This window comes from Melospiza melodia, chromosome 15, assembly GCF_035770615.1.
Source record: "Melospiza melodia melodia isolate bMelMel2 chromosome 15, bMelMel2.pri, whole genome shotgun sequence".
Taxonomy (NCBI): domain Eukaryota; kingdom Metazoa; phylum Chordata; class Aves; order Passeriformes; family Passerellidae; genus Melospiza; species Melospiza melodia.
In genome coordinates, this window is record NC_086208.1 from 20,671,813 (window position 1) to 20,685,815 (window position 14,003).

General features: G+C 47.8%; 1 protein-coding gene across 1 annotated transcript in view; it reads right to left on the reverse strand.

Moving 5' to 3' along the window:
• Window positions 1-5,235, reverse strand: part of MAP1A (microtubule associated protein 1A) — a 50,651-nt gene extending 45,416 nt beyond the window's left edge. Inside the window, exon 1 of the mRNA XM_063170105.1 lies at window positions 5,100-5,235. Coding sequence (XP_063026175.1) covers window positions 5,100-5,235 — 136 coding nt within the window. The remainder of the gene's footprint in view (window positions 1-5,099) is intronic.
• Between the last annotated feature and the right edge of the window lie 8,768 nt (window positions 5,236-14,003).

Consider the following 14,003-nt stretch of genomic DNA (forward strand, 5'->3'; position numbering starts at 1 on the left):
AAAAAAATAAAAAAGGAAAAAGTAAGCTGTCCTTGTCATTACATCTACTCCAGAAACACAAGTGGAGAAAGAAAGGTGAGCAGGACACACAAAGACCAGGGATGCTCTACTAGATGAGCATCCTTAGGATGGAAAAGGTCTTCAGAAGCAGAGGACCATAAGATACTTACATTGCATAAGACATTTCTTCCTGAAGAAATGAAGTGTTCCATGAAGGACATGCAGTGAGCAAGTCTCCATTCAACTTGGACTTCATGCAAGGGAAACCAGCAAGAGATGAGGCCAAATGAATTACACTACCGCTTAACCAAACAAATACATGATGTTAGTTTTACATCTGCACTCTCCAGCACTGGTCACCAGCAGAGATGGGCTACTGCATTGTTCTGCTACTGAAAAGCCCAGAGACATCAGCTTCTTTGCCCTTACAGCCTGTGCATCCTCCAAGCCACAAAAGCCTCCCACTCCTCCAAGTCGCACTGCCCAATCACTCCTTCAAAGACACTGATCCCACTGAGACCATTTGAGTCTGTTCTTTAATCTTTATAATCTCTGCCGGCTAGATGCCTTCATATCACAGCAGGAAGATGCTTCTGCTCCCACAGCAAGTGGCACCAAGCCATACTGGGGAAGTCACCTTCAGACCTCAGTGTGAGCAGCTGCACATTCTGGAGGACACCAAACACCACAGACCACAGATTTTCACACCCCAGTAGGGAGCAGCCTTTCCTGGATGGTGTGACTCTTCTACACTGTGCCACAATGAACAAAAGCAGGATATCACTACGCATCCCTACTCCAGCATCTGGTGCTGATGCCTGCTGATGTTCAGACATTGAAGGCCAATGCCACAGACTTCTAAGGTTAACTGAAACAAGAATTTCAGCTCCGGTATTTATTAATGCAGTCCTCACTAAGAGTTCTTTCACCATCTCTCTTGCATAAAATACAAAGTTTTATTGCCTCTATTATCTACTTTCTTTCAAAGTAACCACGTTAATTTTCCATGGAGATATTCCCATTTACTGCAGTTCTAGCTCTCCATGTTGTGCAACAGTTTTTGCTGGCCACTGGTGGGAGAGGATCCTCAAGGATACACACTCCAGCTTTCTACACATAGCAAGACACAGTAGGCATTGCATCACACGGGTCAGTATTCTCAAGGCCTGTAGAATCTACAGCAGCTAAAAAAACTTTGAGCTTAGTTTCTTTTTCTGGTGACAGCTGACACAGCAGAGTAACAAAGCTATTTATTATGCTTATTTACTGACAGTATTCACTTCAGACTGCACAAAAACCTCCTCATTAAATCATCTGACCTTCGGTGAAAAAAAAAAAAAAAAAAAAAAGCCAGAAAACCAAACAACTTTCCAGCACTGACCCTTTCAATTTGGACATGGGATACAAATAAACAAAACACATAGAGGAAGAAGATGGACAAAGTGCTTTCCTATCCTACACTCCAAGAGAGCATAATTGTTTAACCAAATGTCCAGTGTAAGAGAATCTTAATGCAGTACTCATGAGCTTTCTGACCCGGACAGGAACAAGGTGGCACTCTGCAGGGCAAATCCTGCTGACTAGCTGCTGTGTCATGGTCATTGTGTCCTACTGCAGCAATAAGTGCTATTTGAGGCACTGCTACATCCTCTAGATTGCAGAAGGAATAGGTGCTCTTTCAGAGCAGGAAAGGGAATTATCTCACTTGTTCTCATACTTGCAACAATTTATTCAACATTTTCTTTCCTACAGGTAGTCTGAATTTACCTATAATCTCTATAAATTTGTTACAATTTCACTTTATCACTCCATGGCACATGAGCCTTGCTGATTAGAATCCTCTACCATGAGAGTGCAGACTATATCACAATAAGGGTAAATATTCCAGCTCTTTGCAAATGCAAAGCCCAGATAAGGGACCATGTGACTCATCAGTTTTCAATCTCATTCTTTATGCCCTTGTGAATGTTTTATTTCCTGCTGAGGTAATTTGCTTAAAAGATTTGGCCTTTCTCCCCAATACCAGATCTAGTCTTCTGGATATTGTTTCAAAATTGGACAAAAGTAACACAGTAACAGAAAAATAAAACTAGTATTTATTAGACAGTATTTTGGGAAAAATGTTGTTCAGATATCCCACAGATTCACAATGTCACAGCCTACAAAGCTCTACACCTGGAAACAAGCAGGTTCCTATAATGCCCTGTAGCCACTATTGCATTCTTCCGAACCAAGGTATAGAAAGAAGTCTGGAAGAACATACTTTTTATATCAGTCAGGGTAAGAGATTTATCAACTGAAAAAAAATCTTTGTTTGTTTTTTGCTTGTTTGTGGCTTTTGTTCTTTGCTTGTTTTTTTGGTTTTTTTTTTTTTTTTCCTTTCTTTGTCTTTTTGGGGGTTTTTTGGGGTTGTTTTGTTTGTTTTTTTTTGTTTTTTGTTTTTTGTTTTTTTTTTTTTTTTTTTTTTTAATGCAGACAGGGTGCCATGGCCAACAGAACAGACACAAAACAAACCCTAGCTTTTTCATCCATTTTATATTCACTGCTCAGCAGCCTGTTCTACCTTCACATGAGCCCTCTACAGCAGCTAACACTTCGGTAGGAATCATCATTTCCACATTGCTTGAACTCCCTCAGTCAAGAGTCCAGCTCTCTACAACATCATAACATGCTGACTATTGACAGGTCTCAAGATTGCTGTCATTTTAACTATTCTCATTTTTCATATCTTTCAATTTGCAAATATTGGTCCATTTTAACTAGAGGTCATTCTCCCATTTCACAGTGGGGAAAGCTCTAACTTGCTGGAGGTGCTATTCCATGTAAGAGGAGAGACTGAAATCCAGGTTTCCAGCTCTGAGTGATTCACTTCTACTGCCAGTAACTTACTAATACCGCTGAAATGGCTCCCTCCGATGCAAATGAAAGAAGTGTTTACATTTGGCAGAATTTCAGCAGGTTTCTAGTCAGACAAGGCCAACTGCAGAACTTATTTCTACTGTGGCAGTTACAATTTATGTGTCAAACAGCAGGTTTTTCCTCTGCAATGGGAAATCTCTGGCATGTGACTGCAGAATTAGAGTGAAATCCTTTAGTTCCCAGTCTGATCTGTCACCATTTCAAAGATTCAGACAATGGATAAGGGTGTAGGTTGGCACACCAGTTCAGTGAAGTGCCAAGTGAAGATGACCATCCTGCTGGGCAGGAAGCACGAGGGGCCCCTTCAAAGAAGGTCTTTCAGAGGCCAGATGGTCATAATCAGATCTACCACTCCTGAAGCCATCCCTTGAAAAAGGGAATGAAATATTCCTCATGAACAAAGGGGCCTGCCAACAGAGATAGCTGGAAAAGTGAATCAGGAAGTGAAGAAATTGGACAATATTTGACATTTTCACACCCACCCTTTTCTTAAATTGCACTGTCCATCTGTTCTGCAGTAATGCTGATGCTTGGGAAGAAAACAGTCACAGAATTATCTCTGAATAACACACTTTGTCCAATAGTTATGACTGTTATTTCAAACCAAAGTGCTTTGGAAGTGGGGAGCTGAGGGGAAGAGTGAAGGTGAGTCAGAAAGCTGTTACTTTATTTCTCAAAGGTGTACTAGCTGCTTATTAGAACAAAGGTGCCCTTAAGGTCCTGATGTGGTTGATCAGCTCTCCTTTGTCTTTTGGTCAGAAACTATCAGAAACTGCCACAAGGGAAGAACTGTCATTCAGCACCTTCTTCCCCCTTACTTCTAAACAACACTGTGTCTAATATACAAAGACTAATTCATTGCCAAGACCTCTGGATTTTACTAAAATATTGATAACAGAGGAGAAAAATATTATGGCAGACCTATCCTGAATTGTGTAATTCCTGAAGCAGTTCACTGTGTGTCACCCTGGTCCATGCAGCTGCTCTATAGACAGGGAGAGGCCATACCACAAGGGACCCTGTCCACAGCCGTCCCTGGGACCACAGTGAACAGTGCAGCAAGACAATTCCTCCAACAAGACAGAATTTTGGGGTAAGATGGAAAAAAGATGCAATCCTCCAAAGCACTAATAAAATTAAGACTGAGGGGAAGAGAACCAAGAAATGTCTTTAAGCTTTAAGACGTTCGAAAACTGCGTTAGTTACAAGTCACTAATGCATATAAAGCAATGATCAGGGGAGAAAAAGAACGGAATGCCGTCTGAAGCCGCAGAGACCGGCCCCGCAGTGCGCCGGGGACCCGAGCCCCGCCCGGCCTCGCCCTCCGCCCGGGCCGCCCCGCTTCAGCCTCGGCCCCCGCCCGCGGCCCCGACAGCGCCCCGACCCTCTCGCAGCCACCGCCCGCGGGCCCGCGCCGCCGTCCCCCCGGGAGGAGTCGGATGAAGCCCTGCGGCCAGACGGCAGTGCCGCAGGGCGGGGAGGGCGCCGGCAGCGGCAGAGGACGACGCGGCAGGCGCGCAGTTGCGCGGCCCTGGGGGCAGGGATGGGTCCGCCCGGCCCCGGCCCCGGCCCCGGCCCAGCCCGGCCACAGCCGCAGTGCCCGCAGCGCTCGCCGTGCCCGCAGTGCCCGCAGCCCTCGCCGTGCCCGCAGTGCCCGCAGCGCTCGCAGTGCCCGCAGGGCCCGCAGTGCCCGCAGGGCTCGCAGCGCTCGCAGCGCTCTCAGTGCCCGCAGTGCCCGCAGCGCTCGCAGTGCCCGCAGCGCTCGCAGTGCCCGCAGTGCCCGCAGGGCTCGCAGCGCTCTCAGTGCCCGCAGCCCTCGCCGTGCCCGCAGTGCCCGCAGTGCCCGCAGGGCTCGCAGCGCTCGCAGCGCTCTCAGTGCCCGCAGGGCCCGCAGTGCCCGCAGGGCTCGCAGCGCTCGCAGCGCTCTCAGTGCCCGCAGTGCCCGCAGCGCTCGCAGTGCCCGCAGCGCTCGCAGTGCCCGCAGTGCCCGCAGTGCTCGCAGTGCCCGCAGCGCTCGCAGTGCTCTCAGTGCCCGCAGGGCCCGCAGCGCTCGCAGGGCCCGCAGCGCTCGCAGTCCCCGCAGGGCCCGCAGGGCTCGCAGCGCTCGCAGTGCCCGCCGTGCCCGCCGTACCCGCAGTGCCCGCAGCCCTCGCCGTGCCCGCCGTGCCCGCAGTGCTCACCGCGCTCCAGCGCGCCGCGCAGCGCGCCCCGCTCCGGCTCCGTGCCGATCTCCCCGATCACGGCCAGCAGCGCGTGCCGCCCACCGCCCGGCGGCGCCGCCGTGACCATGGCGACCGGCCCCGCCGCCGTCTCCATGGCAACGCCGCGGCCGCTGCTGCAGCGCGCGGTCACTGGCGCGCGGCTCTTAAAGCGCCCCGAATCCCCCGCTGATTGGCCGAGCTGGCACGTGGTCCTGCACTACTGCGGGAGGGGGCGTGGCCTGCCCCTCCGGGCCCCGCCTCAGCTCGCGCCCCGCCCCGCCCTCGGGCTCTCCCCTTCGGCCCCGCTCGGCCCCGCTCGGCCCCGGCTGCTGCCGCTGTCCCGGCTGCTGCCGCTGTCCCGGCTGCGGGAGCCTGCTGCTGCCGCTGTCCCGGCTGCTGCCGCTGTCCCGGCTGCGGGAGCCTGCTGCTGCCGCTGTCCCGGCTGCTGCCGCTGTCCCGGCTGCGGGAGCCTGCTGCTGCCGCTGTCCCGGCTGCTGCCGCTGTCCCGGCTGCTGCCGCTGTCCCGGCTGCGGGAGCCTGCTGCTGCCGCTGTCCCGGCTGCTGCCGCTGTCCCGGCTGCTGCCGCTGTCCCGGCTGCTGCCGCTGTCCCGGCTGCTGCCGCTGCCGCTGTCTCGACCCGGACCTGCTGCACCCGCACTGCCTGCCCAAGGCAGGTCGTGCCGGCGCGGCGATTGCCGGTGAGCTCTCGCCGGCGCTACGGCGCGGGGTCGTAGTTCCTTCCGTCACGATGGACAGAGCGGAACAGCGACCAGCTCGGATGCTCAAAACCGTGAGCGGGGCTCAGACCTTTGAAAGAACAAATCAAGGGCGAAGGGGTGTTGGCTTGTAGTTTAGTTTAGAATTTAGTCACTTAAATACAGAAATCCACGGAGATTTTTAAATGCTTGGTGTTGAGTTGTTCCAATACTCGCAATAAAGCCATAGAAGACAACAGTTCTAAAGACTCAAGGCTTGGTATTATCATTCACCTTCCTTATCTCTTCTCCATTGCTTGGCCATCAGCAGATCCCTTCCTGGTGGTTCTTCCTTCTAAGAAGAACCTGTTCAATTAAAAGCAAGTGTATCTCCAAGGATAAATAATGGGATTTCCCAGATTCCAGACCCATGAGCTACAAGAACAATCTGAGCTTTGCTAGCTGCCAGTGCAAAGCTGATGTGAGCTGCCCATGACTGTACTGGCAGGCCATGGTGTATGCAGGAGTTCTCGCTATCTGGGGTGGCCAGAGAGGCCATATCTTTGGGCACAAGTCCTTGTTGCTCACAGTTCTGGCCAGCCACTGCTGAAAAGAAGTTCAATGCAGATGGCCTTAAGCTGAGACATAAGAGATCTGGATTAGATATTAGAAAAAGTGTTTCCACTGTCAGAGTGGCCAGGCATGGGAACAGGTTGCCCAGGGAAGTGGTGGAGTAACCACCCTGGTGGTGTTCAAGAGGTATCTGGATCTGTATCTGCACGATGTGGTTTAGGGGTTACAGTGGTAGTGCTGGATGGATGGTTGGACTGGGTGATCTTGAAGGTCTCTTCTAACCCTGGTGATCCTATCATGTTATGCGCAAAAACTGAGCAACCCCAATGTATGAGACTTCTACAGGCTGAAGGGAGAGCCACCAAAAAGTAGTTTCAGGTAGAAAAATTTGTATCTTTCCTGACAAAAAAGGAAGAACCACCCTGTGCTGATGTCCTTGTCTGGAAAAGCGACCCAGCGATTATTAAATGACACAAGTCAGCAATAATATGCAGTGTTTCCTAAACTAGTGTCAGATTCTGCCCTGCAGTGCACAGGATTTCCACAGGTGAGCTATAGTTCATAAACTTGATGGGCAGAGAAGTCAGCATCCTGCTCTCTTTCATTCTTTTGTGCCCACCAAGACTGCAGTTGAAACCTCATAAGGTTCAGAAAGTTGGCACTTTGGCAATCATATATGAACCTATAGTGTCACAGGACTCTGACAAAAGATAGTCAGGAAAAGAAACCAACCACAGAAAGGGAAACAAATATAAAACAATTATCTCTGCAGGCTACAGCTGATGCTACTAGCTTATGGAGTTTTCTCAAATTAAAATCTTAAATCAAAAGGTTTTAGATAAATTAGGAGATGATGCAATAGGTCTTTTTCACATTAAACTATGGTGACATCACAGGCTATGAATTTTATGAACTAAACCTTGTAAAGAGGAAGAATTACTTTATCACAAGGGTTTTTATTCATTTCTGTGTGTTGTAACCTGCATGGCAGCAATGATTTAGTTTTAGAGGACTGCACTGAACAGGTAAATAAGTGAATAAAATAGTAAACCTGGAAATAAATTCTAATGCTAGTACATTGAATTCTCTCATGAAAGTAGGATTGTAGATCATAGAGGGAAAACATGACAACAACACATGAAGGTGAAAAATATTCAGATATTTTCATACCAGCTGATAGAAGTACCTTCTGTTTTCTGGTGATTCAGTCTTAGTACTTGCTGCTTGTTTTTGACATGGTAGCTTTCCAGAGCTGCAGCTTTTCGCTGCAGTGCAGAGATGCTCTTCCAGCTGGCTTTCTGCCAAGGAGAAATGAAACAGGAGACATGCAAACTGGAGTGGAAGCTTAGAAAGAATATCCAAACAGAGACTATTTGGGGAAGACTTTACAATTAAAACACTAATTCTGCAAATGTGATCCATTTGCATTCTTCTACTGTGCCATCAATTAATAGAATGATGGTATTACTCTTGCTTTCTAATGTGAGTCAGAGATATCTGTGGTCATGGTAGAATTGCAGTAGAAAAGGCTTGTGTCCTAAGTGTGTGTGCACTGCATGAGACAGTGAAATTGGGTATTTCCAATTTACTGAGTTCCTCCTTTCCCCTGTAAATTCACACTCCAGGACCATATAATAGAACTGTATAGAAATTATGGTGTAAGCTTCTGCTTTCATGCACTGCAGCAGTAGCTGGCACCGCCATGAAAATCAAAAGCTGACTGTGCTGAATGCAGATATTAGAGGTCCTGACAAACACCACAGAAGGAGAGTGGCAAAAGCAGACTAAAGGATTACTTCAAATGGAAGGACAGCGAGTCACAGGTAAATGACCTTTATAAAAGGAGATTTAGAAAGTAGGATCAAAATAGTGCAAAAAGGATTTTCTTAATACTGTGAGAAGAACAATCTACACTATTTCAATTCCTCAGTCCTTCAGCCTGGAAGGATTACTTCCTGTGCTTGCCAGCTAAAAATTTCCAAGTGAATAAAAATACTTCAGGGAATCAGAGACCTGTGACAGTACCCAAGTGAGGATAATGCCTTTAACAGTGGTGAAATATAGTATCATTTTGGCCGTGACATTTCTAAGAAGCAGAGAAAAATTGGGTGACTACCTAAAGGGACTTTGTTCAGGTCTTGATCTCTCCTGTGGTGAACACAGCCATCCCTACATGGAGCACAAGAAACCAGCATTGATAATGCTTTTATATACAGATGGAGTCTTATGGTTGTTTATACTGACACTTCCAGAATGTGTTGTAAGATGGAGAAACAGAGGGCTAAGCTTTTCAGTTTGACCAAACCACATTTTTGCTTCTGTTTAATCCCATGGGTAATCCGAGTACTACTCCTATCCTCCCATTTTTGTCTTACAGAAAGTGTGGCAAGATACTATCTCCTGTGCAATTTGGAACAAAGCTCTGATCAAGGCCAGGATATAAGGGCCAATGAAATTATCAGGTATAGTCTTTGCATCAAGTGACTCAGCTTTGGAATTAAAAGACATGTTTATCAGGCATTGAAAGGTACTAATTTGTACTTTTATGGCAGTCCTTCTTTGATGCCAAGGTGATTTTTAATCAATTAAATATTGAATACAAACTGGTGAGAATCTGTACCTCTTTGTTTCATCTTTCCACATAACTAAAGTCAAAATAATACAGCTGAAATGGTCAGGCAAAGTACAAGTCTAAAAAATCGAATATTACTGACATTTTTTGCAGACTAAACTGTCCATGTAGGTTGCCTGCAGCCTTACTGAACATTGCAAAGAAATGATGATGCCACACTTTCCACCATAATTGTGCGTGTTTTCACAACTTCTCCTGCTCAGTTTTAAGTCAAGCACTCATTTCAACATTTCTCCAGAAGAAGATGCAGACAAACTGCACGATCCCAGCTTGTAATGAAATAACTTAATTGCAGTATTTCGTGGTGCATTTTGTGCGATTGACTAGGTTGCTAGTGTTCAGAGAAAGTGATGTGCATGTAAATAAAGTGAACGCTTGCGAAGTTAATTTGGTTTGGCAACCGCAGCCCCGTCTGGCATGATGGAATATCTGAGCGTTCTCTTGTGGCATTCATGTGGTGAACGCTTTCGTGTGAGCAGCCTTCGACAGATTAAGGACACACATACCTTGCGTTACCGGTAGGAGCCGTTGCCGGAGGGGGCAGGACCACGCCCGGGGCGGTACAGGGGCGGTGCCGGGGCGGTACAGGGGCGGTGCCGGGGCGGTGCCCGGGGCGGTGCCCGGGGCGGTACAGGGGCGGTGCCGGGGCGGTGCCCGGGGCGGTACAGGGGCGGTGCCGGGGCGGTGCCCGGGGCGGTGCCCGGGGCGGTACAGGGGCGGTGCCGGGGCGGAGCCCGGGGCGGAGCCCGGGGCGGAGCCCGGGGCGGAGCCCGGGGCGGAGCGGAAGGCGGTGCCCGGGGCGGAGCGGAAGGCGGTGCCCGGGGCGGTACAGACGCGGGAGGCGGGCCGCGGGCCCGTCCCGCCGGCGGCGCCCTCCTGATGTCAGCGGAGCAGCGTCAGTCTCGTTCGTCGGCCCGGAGCAGCTAAAGGGAGCGGCCCGGGTCTGGCGGCCGCCGTGTTCATCACCCGAGTTCTGTTGCTCCGCGGAGTGCCGTAGGGAGAGCGAGCAGCTCTGCGGCGGGGCCCGGGAGCGCTGGGGCGCCGCAGGCCCCGTCTGGGCAGCCCCGGCCGCGGCCGCTGCGCTCGGGGCGCCCCGGCGGAGCGGGACGGGACGCGCCGAGGAGCTCCGCGCAGTCCGGGAGCGACTGCGGAAGGCGGCGGTCGCTGCAGCTCCCCCCGGGGACGTGGGTGTCCTGCCGGCGGCTCGTGGTGGCTCTCCCGTCGGTAGATCGGCGGGCCGGACTCATGGCCCACGAGAGCGGTCAGTGCCCGGCACTGTTAGTTCTAAAGTCACGGCGCAGAGAACAGTGCGTACGGAAATTGGCCGGGTAGCTTTTAAATGCGTCTGCATCACAATAATTGCAATACACAGCACAAAACATAAAGCTAGTTTTGCAAATACAAGTAGCATCCTTAGTCTTTTACCAAGCTTAGCTATCTTGCTGAGTATCTTCGTTTGTTGTAACTAATTCTCATTTGAAATCAGGATCTGGAATTTGGTCCTTTTTCTAGGAACACTGTCCAGTTTTGAAGATGAGGCTTGGGGCTGCATTGGGACATGGAGAACCAGATTCAAAGTGCAAGAAATGAGAATGAGGAGTAGCAGTCCTGCTTATTGGCTCCCATAGTTCGTGGTTTGCATTGGAAAGGAGCTTTTGGATGAAAATCAATTACAGCCTCAGCGTGCTATTGCAAATTCTGTAAGATACAAGAAATTTGGAATCCTCCAAATATGAAAAATCAGACAGTCACCATACTTTCATTCATTGGAAGTCTGGTGTTGGACATGTTTTGTTTGAAGCAAAAGGAAGCAAAGATTCATTTTGCTCTTTTATTCTTTCTTAGACAAAGGTAGTCATGCCCTGTTCCTAGTTTATAATTAGACTCAGATAAAAGGCTATCTGCTGAGGAAAAATACTTAAATGAAGACATGTATATTATAAACAAAGCAGAGCATTTATTTTCATAGCATAACAAAGCTGGGAAAAGTAGGATTACAAATTTGACACAAATAATGGGCAGTCAGCTTTAAAACACACACAGATTTGGCATTTACAAATTTGTCCATCTGGACTGAGTTTTCAATTTTGTCCTATTCTGGTTCATATAAAAGAACTGAATTGCAAAAAAACGACTGGAAGGAGATTCTGGAGATAATGTAGTTCAACTTCCCATTTCAGACCAAGATCAACTATACCCATTTGTTTTACTTAAAAGAAACCCAACTTAAATGTTAGAAATGGCATAAATTTTAGAACTTCTTTAGGCTTACTTTTCAAATATTTTTGCTTATTTCTGTTTAGTCTTTAATTTACACCTACTTGCAGTTCATGAAAGCAAATTCAGTTGTCTTCTAAACTGTGAATATTAATAAACAAATTATTTGCCATCAACTTTTTTTCTATCTGGAGAATATTATGATACCCAACTCTTTTGCCGTCTTCTCACTAGATGCAGGGCTTAGCTTAGGCCATGCCAGTGGAGAGTAAAAGAATTACTTCATGCATCTAAGGTCTGCATACTACACACAAGTATAATGCTGTTTGCTCCTTTTTTTTTTTTTTTTGTGGCAGCAGAATGACACTGACTCGCTTTGTGAGGCACTACAGTCCCCATTGCTTTATTTTGCAGAAAAACTATACAGCCCAGCAGCCCCCTCCTGAATTTGTGCAGTTATTTAATTTTATATAAAATTGTTCTTACCTGCATTGTACTTTGTCCATTATCCAGACCATTAAAAAAAAACAAACTTCCTTCTAGCACTTCTAGAACCTCTCAATTTCAGATTGCTTGTGGATTAATAAATGTACTTATTTTGTGACCAAAGTGATTAAAGAAAACAGTGGACTAGGAACAGCACGCTAATGTTTGAACCTTCACTTAAATGTACTTGTTTTGAACTGAGGATTATTACTTTCTGAGGATGAATACCAAACAAGTTTTTTCCTTACCTTACTGAAACTTCATCACCTCTATGCTTCCCTAGTTTGCCTACGAGAGTCCCATATAGATACAACTTACTATAGTAAAGTTGTTACTCTGCCACCTACGTCCTGTTGCTCTGACACAAGGTATCAGATCAACTGTAGGCACCTTGTCTTTTGTTGGGGAAGATGAAACAGGAAAGCCTTACAAATATGATTGCTTGGCAAAAGTTTCTGAGAATATAGAAACTATAAGCGAGATTGAAATGAAAGCAAGTTTTGAGATCCCTCAGTTACTGAACAACTGGAAAACAAAGGTGTGGCTGGCTGAAGGTAATCCCCTTTTGATGGAACAACACCCTCTGCCTGCAGGCAGGTCTAAGGGCCTGAGCAGACTCGGCCAGCTTGGCAGAAGGGGTCTAAAGAGGAGTTTTTAGGGTTTAAAATGTAACACAGTATGGTAATGTAGTGATTCTTATAAGTTGTATGGAAATGCTATAGGATTTCTATCTTGTACTAGATTGGTTAGTGAGAATTAGAATATTTAACACAGAAGATGATTTATTGTATTGTAACGGGAACTTACTTACTTTTCTATGCTCTTACCTCTTACTCTTGCTTCCTGTTTCTTAGCTCTTGCCTTTTACTCTCTTACCTTCTTTGAGTCCCTTACGCTTTCCTCTTCTTTTCTCTGGGGCCTGCTCCGAGCTGTGGCTGCAGCTCCCAGCAGGGCCCTGCACCCAGGCCCTGTGCAATGAACCCCAAATCCCAGCAGGGCCCTGCACCCAGGCCCTGTGCAATGAACCCCAAATCCCAGCAGGGCCCTGCACCCAGGCCCTGTGCAATGAACCCCAAATCCCAGCAGGGCCCTGCACCCAGGCCCTGTGCAATGAACCCCAAATCCCAGCAGGGCCCTGCACCCAGGCCCTGTGCAATGAACCCCAAATCCCAGCAGGGCCCTGCACCCAGGCCCTGTACAATGAACCCCAAATCCCAGCAGGGCCCGGCACCCAGGCCCTGTGCAATAAACCCCAAATCCCAGCAGGGCCCGGCACCCAGGCCCTGTGCAATAAACTGCAAGTTCCAGACCTGGCTGCAGAGATCTCTGGTCTCCGTCCATCCCGACCGTGCCACCCCCATCAATCCCACAGTCTTTAGCGATCTGTGTAGGCTGGTAACTCCTCTCCTTGTCTTCCAGATACAAACCTAATTTGTCTGAGGATTTGTTATCAAAGTTTTCAAGAATTTGAAAGGAATTTTGAGAAAGTGGCTGGCACATTTGCTGTTTCTAGTCTTCAGTATCCGCTGTGAATTCTGTAAGGTATCTGTTAACCCTTCTAAAAAAACCCATTTCAATAATACAGCTTAATATACATGCTAGAGTATCTTCTAATATACAAAGGAGGATCTTCTGGGATTTGAACAATCAGCCACTAAAGCATCCCTCCTGTGTAGCAATTGCAAATATTTTTAGCCTTTTTAATGTTCTTAACATGCATGTGCAAACTTGGATTTCACATTACACACAAAATTTGTAACATACTCATATTTACAGTGTTTCGCTATGTACAACCTTTTATCTATAATGTTGCACAGTAAGAGTTTCTTTCAGGTCAGGTACCATTTTTTCCGATTCTGTGGTTTTGGTTCTACAACAAATTTTAAAATAAAATGTACAGAATTTTCATCTATAAAATACAGAGACGTGCAGATATAAAAAACAGAATTGCAAAAGTTGATTTAAATTACGCTATTCGAACTCACTGATTATTAGGCAAGAAGGTGAATGCTGGAAAGACAACAATACAGTCACAATTATGCGCAAGGCTTCTTCGATAACCGTTTAGTGATATAAACACAAGGAAATTAATAGGATTTCACTCTCCCGTGATATCCAAGAAAGGACATACCCGATGGTGGCTGTTCGGGGCACGCGATGCTCGGTCCGTGCGGCAGCCCGAGCACGGGGGTGCTTCGTACCTGAGAAGAAAGGGGATCGGGAGGGCACCGTGCGGACACTTCCCGGCCCGCACCCGGCACCCGGCCCGGGCCTCCGCCG